At 39.9% G+C, this 15,071-nt stretch overlaps 1 protein-coding gene and 1 pseudogene across 6 annotated transcripts in view; both read right to left on the bottom strand.

Moving 5' to 3' along the window:
- The window catches only part of NPAS3 (neuronal PAS domain protein 3), an 858,964-nt gene extending 857,126 nt beyond the window's left edge, over positions 1-1,838 (bottom strand). For all 6 annotated transcript variants that reach the window (XM_045059780.1, XM_045059781.1, XM_045059782.1 and 3 more), the window contains exon 1: positions 1,666-1,838. In XM_045059780.1, the coding sequence (XP_044915715.1) occupies positions 1,666-1,823 (158 nt within the window). In that variant the 5' untranslated portion in view covers positions 1,824-1,838. The remainder of the gene's footprint in view (positions 1-1,665) is intronic.
- An 8,104-nt stretch (positions 1,839-9,942) lies between these two features.
- Positions 9,943-10,021, bottom strand: LOC109501179 (annotated as a pseudogene).
- Between the last annotated feature and the right edge of the window lie 5,050 nt (positions 10,022-15,071).

Here is a 15,071-nt window from a genome sequence, read left to right as displayed (position 1 = left end):
TCTCTGAAATTGTCCAAAGGCCATCTGACATTTCTGGCCCTTGACTCCCTAGGTCACAACCATAGTATTGTGACTATTGCCTGCACCTCCTAGGTAAAGTGACCACCAGATTATATTGTCATTTAAATGTTTTGTGAGTGACCAAAAAACCTTACCTGAACCATGAAAAGGAAAAATCTAATTTTTGTCTAGTCCTTTATGTTTGAAAGATTCCCAGATCTTTTGTATTAAAGGTTCTTGTAATCACTGAAGTAAAACAAGACTAAAATAATTTAAATTAAAAAAAATCCTTTGACCAGCAATAGCCTGTTTTTTGAGTTATTTTCTCAAGACTCTCTTTTTAAAACTTCTGACAGTACCCAGAGCATATAATGAAGTCTTCTACAGAATATTTGCAGTCCTGGGCATCAACTTGGAAAACACTCAGTGTGTTATGCAAAATCTGCTCTGGTCGCTGGGCCATTGGTTAGAAAGCACAAAATATGGCAGTGATAGATTATCTTAACCTTTTCAGTTTAAACACTGTTGGTTCAAATCAAAGGTTCTCAAATCAATGAAGTTTGAAATACAAGGTAAAAATAGGAACTGTTATTTGAATTATGCATTGTGTATATTTTAAGTTAAATGCCATTGGCAAATCTCTCAGATATTTAATCGTGTGCAATCTGGGAAACACAAATATTTAATTTCACACTTTCACGTGTTTTTTCTTCCTTCTTCTCTAAAACCGAGCCCCACAAATGGGAAGCTTACCTTTCATACTACATTGTTAGTTTTTCTCAACACATTTTTGTGGATTACATTTTTGATAGAATATTGGAAGATTACAACTTGTTCTTAAGGAAAAACTTTAGGGTTCTAGAGCTGTTGGTGGTAGTATATCCCTCCCCCCACACACACACACACTTCCTTTCCTAATTGCATCAAAGAATGTTTACTAATTCAATGTCACAACTCTATTTTATTAAATATCTATAAATGTTTGGGAGAAATGCAAACAAGTAATACTTTAAAACTTCTTTCTCACCCACCTAGCCTAACTTTGTAAAATTTGCTTCCTAACTCGCATCTCTGAATCTGACGCATTTGCATTATAATGCATTTAAGATGAATACTTAACAGCGCCGAGGAGACTCGGATTTCATGCTGTATTTCCCTGTAGTAACAGGTGACATGATAACACTATTATGTAGAATTGCGAGTCTACAGCTGCACGTGAAAATCCTTCCTATTCTGTTTGGAAACAAATGATCAATCAGTCTCCCGTGATCAATTGCCCCCCTGGCTGCCGGTCAGCGCGGGTCCGCACCCGGCAGAGGCAGTGAGAACATTCCGCGGAAGGGGACAGGGATCCCAAACTTTGCAAAAGCACCTTGTGCTTGTGTCTAAGACTTCGCTGCAACTCCTAGGCTACGCGGGGCTGGCGTTCTGGATTTGGGGCCAGGCAGAGGGCAAAGGATGATTTCACTTCGCCAGTAAACTGGAGTGCCTTTCAATCCGAATTGTGAATTAATTTTTTCTTTCTCATCTGTAGAACGAGGAGCAAGCGAAGTGAGCCCTGACGATGTGCATGTGTGTTGTAACGCATAAAACAGGAGGCAAAGTGAGTCCCACCCCAGCACCCCGGGGCGGGGGCACTAACCCAGCCCAGGCGGGACTACTCACCGCTGCTGGTAGGAGGTGATGCCCTGGACGTTCTGCGGGGTGCCGTTGGCCGCGGCGCCGGCCCTCCCCATGCCCGCGCCCGCCGGCACCCCCGCGGCCGCCCCGCCGGCCGCCGCGGCCGTCACCTGCACGCTGAAATCCGGAAAGATTCGGATCATCGCCGCGGCTTCGGCCCCCGGGCGCGGCGGCTCTGGGCGAGAGCTGGCGGGGGCTCTGGTTTGGGCTCCGGCGGCGGCAGCAGCAGCAGGGCGAGCAGCGGCGGCGGCAGCAGCGGAGCCAGGCACCAGCCTGCAATCCCATTAGTGAGCCGCGGCCACTGTGCGCGGCGGAGAGGCGCTTTGATGTGCGCGCAGCGGGCTGGGGTGGGGGGGCCGCGAGCACTAGGAGGAGGTGCGGGGGGGCGTGCGAGGGACTTGCAAACAGCAAAACGTGTCAGGGTGGGGCCTTTTTTTCCCTTTTGGGGGGCGGTGGTGCTCCCCCCTCTTTCCAGGATGTTGCTCTCACTGGCTGCTCCGGCTGCGCGGCGCGAGCCCAGCTGAGGGAAGAAGGGGAGGGGTGGCGGAGGAAGGATGCACCGGGAGGCTTGGCGAGGACTTGGCCGGTGCAAGGGAATGACGGGCAGCGGAGGGTGTCTTTCTTTCCCGCCCCCTCTACACACACACACGCACACACACACACACACCGCGCACTTCCGACCCAAAGTGCAAGACTGAGGCGCGCTCTCTCCCCTCTTTTCTCTAGAGAAATAACCACCATCCAAGCAGGCTCGCGCCTCCCGCAGCTTCCAGCAACCTGGACTTCAGCCCGCGTGTGCAGGAATGGGGGCGCAGACCTTCCCCTCCCACCCGGGACCCCTCTCTGCCAGTCTTCTGCACACCAGGCGGCGCGGGGGTTGCCAATTGCAAGTTGGACTACTGGAGAACTTGCTTATCGAGGAGGGATGGTGTGCAAAGGAAAAGGGGGGCGGGCGGAGAAGCCGCTTTTGTGCAATGGAGAGTTTGTTCCCTTTATCAAAAGGGACTCTGCTTGCTCCTGGTGGGCGGGCAGGTTAGTCTTGGACAAACTTGTGAGCTGGGGAGTGTAGGTCCAGCTAGAGGGATCCGGGTGTGCTCCCGATGACCCATCTCTACACGCCCTTTTCAAACGTTGAAACGAATAAATTAGCAGCCACAACTGAGGCGAACTCTGCAAATTCCAACCACCAGGGAAACAAAAAGAGAAAACACGTGCATTTATTTCCTCGTGTCTCCCAGTTACTTCTCTGCATTGTTACATCGGTATTTCTTAGGGTGTGAGGAGGGATGCTAGTGATTTCGGCGCGCCTTTTTAATGACAACTTGCACCCCTTCGGGCCCGATTAGTAGGTGGGGGCAGTGGGAGTGGATCGTTTCCCCACCCCCTGCCCAGGACCCCCTGTTGCCCCACTTCCTCCCTCTTTCTTCCGGCTTGAAAGCCGGGACCGGAGTTGCGGGGCAGAGGGGCGCGTCCCTTGCGGGACGCGGGGCTCTGTAGGGCTCCCTTCCTCTTGCACGCACCCACCCGCGACCCACTTTGCTGGTGCTGATGTGGTTTTCCCCATCTCGTTTTCTCCTCTCCCCGCGCGCGGAAGCTCCGGCCCGGCAGCCGGGGTGCGAGCGGCCGCCGCGCCCGCCGCACGAACCCAAGTTGGGCTCGGCGGAGCATGGTGACCGCGGCCGCGCCGCCCCGGCTCTCGGCCAATAGCGCCTCGCCGGGCGAGACACCTGCTTAACCCTTTGAGCCTGGGGTGCAACCGGCCGGCGGGGACCCAGAGGGGCAGGGCGGATTGGCCAGAAGTTGCCAAGGCCGAGGGCGGCAGCCTGCCCAGCCCAGCATTCCCGCACACGGGCTAGGGGCCAGACGCCTGCCCTAGCTGTAGAGCTGGACGTCCCCTTCCACCCTCGCGGCTCTCGGGAAGCACAGAGCGGCACAAAGGCCCGTCCGCGCCCCAGCAGCGTCCCGCGCCTGCCTAGGCAATCTCTGCACTCCCCTAACCCGAGTCAGTTTCCGGAGGAGCCTCCCGCGCCCGGCAGCCACAGGGAGACAGAGGGAGGGAGCCCCAGCTCTCGCTGGCCGGGCCCACGGCGCAGCTGCGTTTCCATTTTCCTCTCAAAGAAAATGCTTTGGACGGCAGATAATACCAAGAGATATGAAACTGCTTCGTCCCCCACATGTTGCACGTAAAAAGAATCGTAATGAGCATCTGCGGCGTGTGCTAAGGATCCCACGAGTTAGTTGAAGACCTAACCCAGGTCCTGACTCCTTCCTTCCTGGAAAGGGGTCATTCTCTACTTTAACGGCATTTCATTCGGAGATACTTGCTTTTCAGAGGCCAAACTCAAGGTCATTGAACGGAGTGGGGGTGGGTGTTGAGAGAGTGGATGGTCTGAGTACATGGAAAGCCGCCTTGTAAGGATCTGGTCACAGATGTGGGTCCCTGTAGGAGCACCGCGGCCAGGAGATGCTGACTGACTTGGTTTCTGAGCCCTCTCCTCTCCATCTCTCATCCTCAGGGCCGGATCTTAAGCGAGAGATCTCAAAAAGCATCCCTTGACTCCAAGCTGGCTTTCCAGTTGAAAGAAATGGGAGTTCATTGCAATTCTAGAGAGGTCAAGAATGTTTCAGGGGTTGAGAAAAGTTCTCCTCTGACTGCAGAGGTCAAGGCCGGCCAGCAGTACTGTAGACCAAAGGAAGCCAAGTAAAATGGCTGAGGAATCAGGCTAAAAATGAACACAGATCCAGGCCGTGGCTTTCTATAAAATAGAATTTGTCTGAATTATTGGCCCATTGTGGGGTGATGCTGTGCCTGCCACCTGATATCTAGGTCAGCCAGTTGATGGAGGCTTCCAGCAAACAGGTCCAGCTTCCATGTGTGCTTTGACTCCAGTAGCATAATGCAATATTCCAAGCTAGATCCCATTGATCCAGAGGCATTCCCAATGTGCCAAATGATGCCAAAGGGGGGAAACTCTCTTTGGCCAAAAGAGCAGAATTTTTAGATTACTTTCCCTTTTAAAGTCTTTCTGCACAACCAACAGTGAGTTATATTTATAAGCAATATCCCAGTTCTTCTTTGTTTCAGTACAATTCTATGAACGGAAAAAAAACCAGTGATTATATTTTATGGACTACTTATTTTACCAAATAGCTGGTCTGGAAATTTGTGGTCCTGCTTCACTTCCCTTCTGGAGGGCAAGTTTTTCTTGAAAGCCTAAAGGGCAAAAGTGTCCCAATAGAAAGAATGTGTGAGATCTGTTGTTAGACATTTAAGACTAGACTTGCTGAAGCTCACTTCAATTCTACTTTATATTATAAAAAGCAAGTTTAATGAGTACATTCAACTTCAAAGTTCCAAGCTGTCAATGCCATATTTAAGAGAATATATCTCCTGCCCTCCAGAAACTTTCTTTTCTAAAATAGAAATACACAGAATACTTGAAGAAGACTTGAACAGTAGGTTACCTTAGAATGCATATAAATCTGTTTTCAATATTTTGTCTTTAAATGTGTAAGTCCAGAAGTTTGGTTTGCATGCGCAAGAGACAAAGTTCTTATTGGACCTGCTTATCTCCATGTTCATTAAGGACCTTAAGCAAAATATAAGTTTATTCACTCATTAGTAATTCAGATTTCATTACTGTATTCTTTCAGTTAAAATCTTTACATGCTGGCAGCTGTTTTGAAATATTTTGAAAGTTGTTTTGGCACTCATCCAACTAAAAGGGCTCCAGTTAACATTAAACTGGATACTTTCTCATTTTATATTCTCCCCCCATCAAAATCTACATATTAGTGTATGTAGAGATCTAGAAAGACTTTTACGATCTTTTAACCCTCAATAGGTACATATGATATATACACAGCTATCACAATTACATATTTACGTCTTCATCCTTGTTGTCACTGTAAAACTACGCCTTTTTCTCATGTGATAAAAATATCTATTCTCTGGAAATTCATTTCCATGTACTTAGAGTTAAATGGTTTGACTTTGAATTTTTACTACTGCCTGTCAGAAGCTACCAAGGAAAGAGGGGGCTATACGGCTTGATTGTATCTAATGTTTGTGTTACTTTGGTCAGATATTTAAGAGGAAAATAAAACAGTACATAGAGATTAGGATAATATAAAGCAAAACAAAATAAATAGAAAATATAGTATGTCATGAATAAGGTAAGAGATGTTTTACTCTGAAATGTTGAGTGTTTTAGCAAAGTGATCACAATGCAAAGAGAGATTTTCTTTTTCTATTTTAAAAAAGACAAAACAAAAACAAAACCTCCTGTGATCATTTACTACAGTCTGTGAGATGAGTCTTCATTGTAGGAAGAGCCATGAGTTAAAATGAAGATCCCTCCATACCATGGGAAGGAGATCTTACATTCTGTAGAGGGGTTAAATATTTGATTTAAACAATTTTCCATCTTTGCTCCTCAATCCAAACTGAATTCAAGCTCTTACTGCTAAATTTGCCATGCTATTAATATGTCCTCTAGTCTGTTCAAAAGCAAGACTATAATGTCAGGGGAGGAAAAAAAAGTAACATAAACTTAGCAATATACACTTTCTGGATATTCCAGAAGAGAAACTAAGGAATTAAGAGAGAATATCTAATAAATCATTATTTATAATATATGTATGTTCATATATAATATATAAGGAGAGTACTGAGAATTTTTCATATTAATACTACCTATATCAAATACTGAATATCTCAAGCTATTATGCTAAACTAATTCTCAGAGGACTTTATAAATATATAGCTAGAAAGAGAAGAGATTTAGTTAAGAGAGGAAATCCTTTAGCTATTTTCTAAATTCAGCAGCAGACAGTAAAGGAGGAGGAATTGTTTTAAAAAATTAGTGAGTAGGAAATGGTCTCAAATCCTTATGCTTTTTTTTTTAGTTATAATATTCACATTGTAGCACATATTATTCCAAAATGTCTGCAAATCAATTGAATCTAATATTTGTAATTTTGGAGGGGAATATTTAAAATCTACCTGTCATTATAAAGGAATCACAGATGTTGGTTCTAATTGTTTCTTCTGTCAGCATGATTAGAATTTGCACAGAGCCCCTAAGTGTGTGTGGGTTGGTACTTGCACCACAGGTCCAGAGGCCGTGCACCTTTGTATTTCAGTGAAAATTATACCTAGTGCTAACTGGAAATTTCATTTGTTTGCTTTGGTTCCTCCAGGTAGGCATATTTATTTAGCCAATGGACTCTTTTCTTCACTGAATTTTTGAGTGAATTTAATCATTATTAATTCAATGACGGGTTGTTTAAAGGAGTGGCTATTGTTTTGGATTAATTTTTTTTTTCAAAATAAAAACAACCATGCTTGATGAGTTTTTGCTTGAATTTTTCATTTTCTACAGGATATTTTATAAACCTAATCACACAGCAAATCAAAGGAATGGTTTTATTATGCTCCATGCTGAGTCAACCATTCTGTTTCTATTAAACTGCTAGGTTTCTTCACTTAGAAGAGTGATTCTGGAACTTTCGTGTGCATCACAATCACAATAAAAACATACTAAAATACAGATTTCCAGGCCTTACCTTTACAGAATCTTATCCAAGATTATCCAAGATGGTGGTGAGGGGAGGATGTTAATAATTTGCATTTCTAACAAATTCCTAGGTGATACTGATATAGTTGGTCCATGCACCATATTTGAGAAGCACTTACCTGCAATGTTTACCACAGAAGGTTAGGATGGGAGGCCTAGATTCAGATCCTGACAATACACACTGAGTGGGAAAGCTATTTAAACTCATTCAGCTTCTACAGCCTAACATGGTATTAATTCAGCCCAGCAAAAATGGATTTTCCTGTGCGGTGGGAATTCAGACACAGTTCCTTCCTTCAGGGAGCAAGAAGTTGATTAGCAGAGGCAAATACATAAAGAAATGAATTGCAACAAAGTATCCTAAGGGCAACAATAGATTCATGTGTAGAGCACAAAAGTGGCAAGTGGGGGAGGTTAGGAGTTGAACCAAATGAAAAGTAACAAAACATGGTCAGCAGCTTGGGGTGACAACCACGGCACTCTGGGTTTGAATACAGTTCTACCTTTCACTGTTCTTGAGAAACAAGATAAGTATATAAAGTACTTAGGACAGTTCCTGACTCATGTTAATTACTCAGTGAAAAGTAGTCATAGACATGACAACAATCTCTAAATTATCTTCTAAGATCTCTTCCTTGGAGATGGGACAGATCTTGATAATTACCCAGATAAGTTATGCAATATTGACATGCTCTATTTATGAATGTCTACAAGTCTAAAGAGTTATTTATTTTTTAATTTTTAAAAATTTTCTTTTTTTAAATTTTTAAAAATTTTAAATGTTTATTTAAAAACAGAGACAGAGAGCGTACAGTGTGAGTGGGGGAGGGACAGAGAGTGAGAGAGAGGGATAGAGAGAGAATCCCAAACAGGCTCCATGCTCAGTGGGAACCAACCTGGGGCTCCATCCCACCACCGTGATATGACTTGAGTGGAAGTCAAAAGTCTGATGCTTAACTGACTAAGCCACCCAGGTGCCCTTTTTTATTTTAAAGTTTATTTATTTATTTTGAGAGAGAGAGGGAGAATGAAAAGGGGAGGGGCAGAAAGAGAGGGTGAGAGAGAATCCCAAGCAGGCTCCACACTGTTAGTACAGAACCTGATGCAGAGCTCCAACTCACGAACTGTGAGGTCATGACCAGAGTCAAAATCATGAATGGGTTGCTTAAGTGACTGAGATACCCAGGCACCCCAAAAGACATACCTCAATTGTTTATAGTGGTCATCTATAGGTGGTGGATTGGCAGCAAGTTTTCTTTTCTCCACTGTCCTTATTTATTTTCCATCTTTGAGGCGTTTAAAACTAGATCAGAGAGAATTTCAGAGTCACCTTTAGAATGACTTACTCTCATTTTTGACTACTTCTGTTTTTTTCTTCCTTTTTAAACTCTGAGAGCACAGAAATATTTAATTATCCCATTAATTTCATTAGTTATTTTTTATCAGTTTAAACTTTTTCAGGTACATCTCATTTCTATTACAGTGAAAAAGTCTCCAAAATGATACTAGTTATTGATAGACACGAGAGGACAGTCAACTAGGAAATACCTTTTGTTTTAAATGTTTATTTATTTATGTTGAGAGAAGGTGGGGGAGGGGCAGAGAGAGAGAGGGGAGAGAGAATCCCAAGTCACTGCAGAGCCTGACATGGGGCTCAATCTCATTAACCATGAGATCATGACCTTAGCCGAAACCAAGATTGGATGCTTAACTGACTGAGCCACCCAGGTGCCCTTTTTCACCTTAAAGTTTATTTATTTATTTTGCAAGAGACAGAGAAAGAGAGCAAGCATGAGTGGGGGTGTGCAGAGAGAGAAAATTCCAAGCAGTTATTTATTTTAAACTCCAGGACATTATACCTGCAGTTATGAATGACTAATTTTTTTTTTAATCAAAATCAAGAAAGGTAACAGATAAAAATACTGCAAGTGTTCCATGGAGTTTTTACACTTTTTTAAAGCCTTCAAGTTCTAGTTTACACGAAGGGCAGTAAAATTCTGGCATTAACTGTGTGCAAGATGCATAGAGGCATAAAATAAAATAGCTTAACAAAGTGTAAATACAATACTATTGGTTATTAGAATGAAGACATTGGTTCTGTTTTTTGTTTTTTGTTTGTTTTTGTTTGTTTGTTTGTTTGCCAGTCTTTTGGAATGAAGGAGGGTATGACTTGCTGTAAACTTTGACCAGAATATCCCTAGTGGAGTCATTCACAACTGCTTTTGTCTCAAGTCCCCTCTAACTCTTAAATGTTTTCGGGCCACTCAAAGAGCTTAGGATGATGCATATCACATTTATCAATATTTAATGCAGTCAAAATTTAAATACATGTAGAAATGTCTTATTTATCAAGGTCATTTAAAAATGATAAAAAATGATGAACTCATTACATGTTAACATAAATAACATTTTCAATTAAAAATTAACTATTTTTCTCCAAACAAAAAAACCAGAAGAGTGATATTGTTTCATATTTTTGGTTTTCTCAAATACCTGGCTCTGTGTAAGACAGCCAGACTCCCATATCTTTTCTGCATTCAATCTGTTACAGTATGTTGTTTTGGTTTAAGTATGTGAAGAAAATTCACTTCACACAGAGATATGTGTAAATACTAAAGAATTAATAACAGGATATTATTCTTTGTTATTACACCAACACTCATTAAGTAGTAATTTCTTTACCACACACATGTGGTTATGTTGTCAGGCCCAAGGGCCTCTTCCATCCTTGTCAAGGGGAGTGCTAACCTTTCACACAACACAGTAGTGATTTCTTAAAACTTAGCTGCACTGTAGAATCTGGAATTATAATAAGAAATTTGTTAGATTCTAATCATTGAAATCCATTGAACTATAGATTGTTTTTTGGTTGATGCATGACTTTGTATCATCAAGCAGTGATAATTTTTAAAACACTTTGACTGTATTCTGCAAATCTTCCAAATGTTAACACATTTCATTGCACAATATCAGAAAATCACATTTATTAAGATCACTACCCATCTGATCAGTAAAGTCTTTACATATTGGGAAGCTGTCAAGCTCACAATAGCAAATACAAGCTTCTTAAATACTAATTTTCACTTGGAATCTCAAATATTATTATTGGCAACCGAACACTGTCAGTTGTATCTTCAAAGTCATAGATGCATTGTATTCATTTTCAAGAAAATGTCCGCCAAATACCCACATCTGAATAACCATAGTGTGTCAGTTATACTTTCAAGTATAAACAATGTTCCATGGGAAAAAAAAAAACATGGCTAGCTCAGCTCATAATTCAAGAAATGGCACAAGTATTTTTTTGTTCCAACAGCACAAGTACTTTTTTTCAGAGACAGAGTTAGAAATTTGCAATAAGAGTACTTTATGTGTACTTCCCACTTCAGCAGAAAGAATATTTGGAAGATATGTGTTTAAAGGTCCAGATTGAATAAAGTTAATAATTCTTACTGCTTCATCAAGGATATTCTTAAATGATACAGGCAACTCTTTACTGTGAATATGTGGCAGGGGAGAATACAGTGACTACCAGTACAGCTTGATTCACTCTAATGCCGTTTTACTTCCCAGTGCTTTTGCATCATCAGTTCAGACATCCACAACAAAGAAAGCAAATACTGTAGTGTCTTGGTATTATTGTAAAATAGTGATACCCTGATAAACTCCTCAGCCTACACTTTGAGAACAACCATCTGAATAGTAAGCAAGTCTCAAGTTATTACAACCAATAAATAAGAGAAGCTTAAAGTCTTCATTTGCTGTATACTTTGTAATTATGTACTGCTTTGCTATCAAATCATGCATGGGTTATTATGAACATATTAGGATTTTGATTTTGAACAGAACTCAGAAATAGGTGCTTTGTTGTCTTATACGGTCACTCAGGAAGTGGGCATAGTTTGGAGCAAAGCAATTCAAATACTTAACATTGAAGCTCTGGGAACAGGAAATGAGTTTTCCCTTCATTCTCCACAAAAAAAGGATGAGAATACAAAAATTAGAACGCTGCTCCAGAAGGATGGAATGATGAAACACGTAAGGAGCTAGATTAAGTTCCAGAGCAGAAAGAAATTTTCCATTATACAGAAACGAAGGAGGACCACCTCCGGAGGTGCTGAGCATCTCTTACTTGGAGGTATTTTAGCAGAACAAGATGACTACCTTCTAGGAATTCCAATGAAGAAATGTTTCACTAGGGGTTGGTTAGGGTCAATGTCCCTTAGGTTCATAACGTTTACACACATAATCTTTAATTTATATTATCTCTATACCATAAGCCAAACATCATAACATTGTTTTCAAAGTGTTGTACAATCTTTCTAATATGATTTACATAGGCAATCGCAAATATTTTATTTATTACCATTATTCTTTATCATTATTCAAAGTCTTGTTCAAAATGGAAAAAGTAAATTATTGTAAAAAGCAGCTTCATTTTCTCAAAACCCGCAATCCAAGGAAAAAAGGGACAAAATCTGTAATTTAAGTATTTACAGTAATTAATTTTAAGTACCCTGGACAGCTGCTCAAGATACAGACCAAGTAGGAAGAGGTAACTGAACCTTCTGAAATTAAAGAACACTACTTGTTCTTAGTGATTCATAATCAAAGACTTATCTCAAAGACATGATGAATTACCAAAGAATTAATCATTTAATATATCATTTAAAATAATCTTGTTCAAGAGTTGTATCTCAACTATCAGATAAATATTGATTAAAGTTCCAAAAGACGCAGCTTCTTGGCTAACTTATTTACAGAGACAACTCTCCAGTGGTTATATCTCAGGGGAGTCAAGAAAGAATGTCATCAGAGAAACGGTATCTGTGTAAGTCTGCCCAAAGCAAAGACACTTAAAACTCTGCTTTAATTTTACTTATTTTGACTGAGAGAAATGATCCCTGCTAAAAAAGTGATATGTGTGGTCAAAGCCAAAGAAAACTACAAACTTGAGATTCATTAAGAATTATATGAGGGAAAACATCTAAACAACTTTTCCACTTCAAAATTTTGCCAATTTTATTTAGTTTTATTTTGGAGAATGATACCAAGTATTTTCACTCTGCAAGTGCCTTGTTGTCAAAGATCTTGCTTATTATGATTTCCTCATCTTTCACTTTTTCTAAAAAAAAATTGAACATTACAGAAATAAAATATATTGTATATGAAATCACTTCAGCTGTGTATAACAAAAACCCAAAATAATAATTGCTTACATCAGATAGAAGTATTTCTCATGTAAACATTTGGAAGGTAGTACAAGACAGATGTACCTGGATTATCACGCAGGGGCCTGGACTTCTACCTTGTTTCTCCATCATACCAAGACCGTTGAACTAATCCACATAGTCCCAGATGATCAGCTACCATATTCACCTTGTAGGCAGCAGGATAGAAGTACCAGGAGTAAGGAAGAGAAGGACACGGATCTTCCTCTTAAGAACATGCTTTAGAAGTGACACATACCACCCTTACATCTCAGTTAGCAAAATTTAGTCACATGGTCATGAATGGCTGCAAGATAAGCTGGGAAATGAAGTCTCTGTTATAAAGTCATGTGGCCAGATACAAATCAAGAGTTCCATTATTGTAGAAGAAGGAGCCAGTCCAACCCAGAAATCTACTTGAAATTAGGAGAGAAATAAATCCAGATAAGTGACTCTTCATTGAAGTTTACGAGGTGTAGTTTCAAACAGTATTTATTTGAAATCTAATAACCACATTCTGAGGTATTCACCAATGAAGCTGAAATGCATTCTGATTGCAACTTAAGCCAAAGAGAAAGGGATATAGGAATAAAATGTGATTACATTTTTTTCTTTTTTTAAAGGGAAGAAGTTGACAAACTTTTAAGTTTCAGTGTAATAAGAAATGTTATATTGTGCTGTGTAATTTTCACTTGATTTATTACTAAATAGAACCCAGACAAATGTGCAAATATTATTTATTCAATAATAATGTGGTCAACTATTGTTCCAAGGACACTAGGAAGACTCACGCACACCTTTCATTGAGGAAATGGCTGCAGGCATTCAACAGTTTGAGATCGAGAGAACTTGGTTTTGGTAATCTCAGATGTCCTTAACATCTGTTTCTGCACAAAGGCAAGATACAGCTATTGAATAACTTGCTGATTCCAGCCATTCCCTACTAAAGACTCTCTAACTTTCAACTCAAGCTTATTTTGAACTTTTATCTAAATTCCAAGTTTCTTTTTAACTGTTACCATTTGAAAGTTACAGGCAAACTCAGATATTTTAATAGCTTAGAATAGTCCAGATTCTAAAGTATATGTTAAGAGTCAGGAGAAGAAAAACTTGAGTCAGAGCACCCGGACTTTAACATGGCCAAGGACTTGAGGCAAATTTCTTAACTTCTCAGGGAAGAGTTGCTTTCATTCATTTCCTTTCATTGATGCATAAATTTATTTCAACACTCTTTGAGCATCTACCTACTATATGCCAAGTATTCTTTTGAGCAGTGGGTCTACAGAAGGATATAAAACAACGCTGTTGCTAATGGAGCTTTCACTGTAGGAAGAGGAGATAGCAATAAACAAATATCTGTAATAGTAAGAAAAGACAACTTCATAGGGTTGTTATAAGGATGAATTAAGGCAAGCAATGAAGTTTAGCCTAGTTCCTGACATGTACACATACTCCTATCTATTATCTATTGTTGATATTACATGGATTTAGGAACAGTATGAATCAAAAAATTCAATTTTGCAACAATCATCTAAAATAACATGCCTGGTCTGCATTGAAGACCTATTATCTAAAAAAATTTTTTTTGAAATTTTTGAAGGACCAAGAGACAGCGCAAGCAGGGGAGGGGCAGAGAGAGAGGGAGACACAGAATCTAAAGCAGGCTCTAGGCTCTGATCTGTTAACACAGAGCCCAATGCAGGGCTTGAACTCACAAGCCATGAGATCATGACCTGAGCCAAAGTCAGGGGCTTAACCAACTAAGCCACCCAGGTGTCCCCCTATTATCTAATTTCTACTTGATTAAAAAAATTTCTGCAATATCTAATAAAAAATAATCCCACATTAAAATGATTTATACCCTTTTTTTCTTATTTCTTTGATTTTTCAGAGTAAAAATAATAAATAATAAATATATATAATATATAATATAATATATATTATATTCCATTATATATAATAAATAATAAATACATATAATTTTAAAATACTGAATAAAACTAATGGTGTTAAAATAGGCAAAGAAATGAAGATGGAAAATTAATATTTCTTGATTATCTGCTGCTAGTCAGGCACTATGTTTGGCATTTGATACACTTTCTTTTAAGCCTTCTAACAATCCTATAAAGTACCTATTTTTAGCCCCATGTTCCAGATGGGAAAACTTTCTAAATTTCAACAAATTCACGTAAATATTTGACACAACTAAAGAAAAAGACAACTGAAATCGTTTATGTTTTTTTAGTTTCCAGTTATCGTTTTACAAATAATTGGCCACAAGTACTTTTCCTGTAAGAAACAAAGGAATGTAATGCCACCAATGAGACAGAGAAGATAAATGACAGGTTTTATATCTTAAGTAATTGTCCTAAAATAAATCAGGGTTTTTATTTTCTTTTCCTGTTAAGTTCAATTAGTTATAATACAAAACAGTTATAACACTTTCATTCAATTAGGAAAGCTCACAGAGATTTTAGGAGTTTTTTCCTATTAAGTAATATAATAATGGTATAGATCAACAGTTCTCTAGGAGTGTTCCCAATCTTTATTATCATCATAGAAACTTGTTAGAAATGCAAATTCTCAAGCCCCACCTATTGAA

This window comes from Felis catus, chromosome B3 (genome assembly GCF_018350175.1).
Source record: "Felis catus isolate Fca126 chromosome B3, F.catus_Fca126_mat1.0, whole genome shotgun sequence".
Classification (NCBI taxonomy): Eukaryota; Metazoa; Chordata; class Mammalia; order Carnivora; family Felidae; genus Felis; species Felis catus.
Note: the sequence above shows the minus strand (reverse complement) of the source record. Positions and strands in the feature narration are given on the sequence as shown.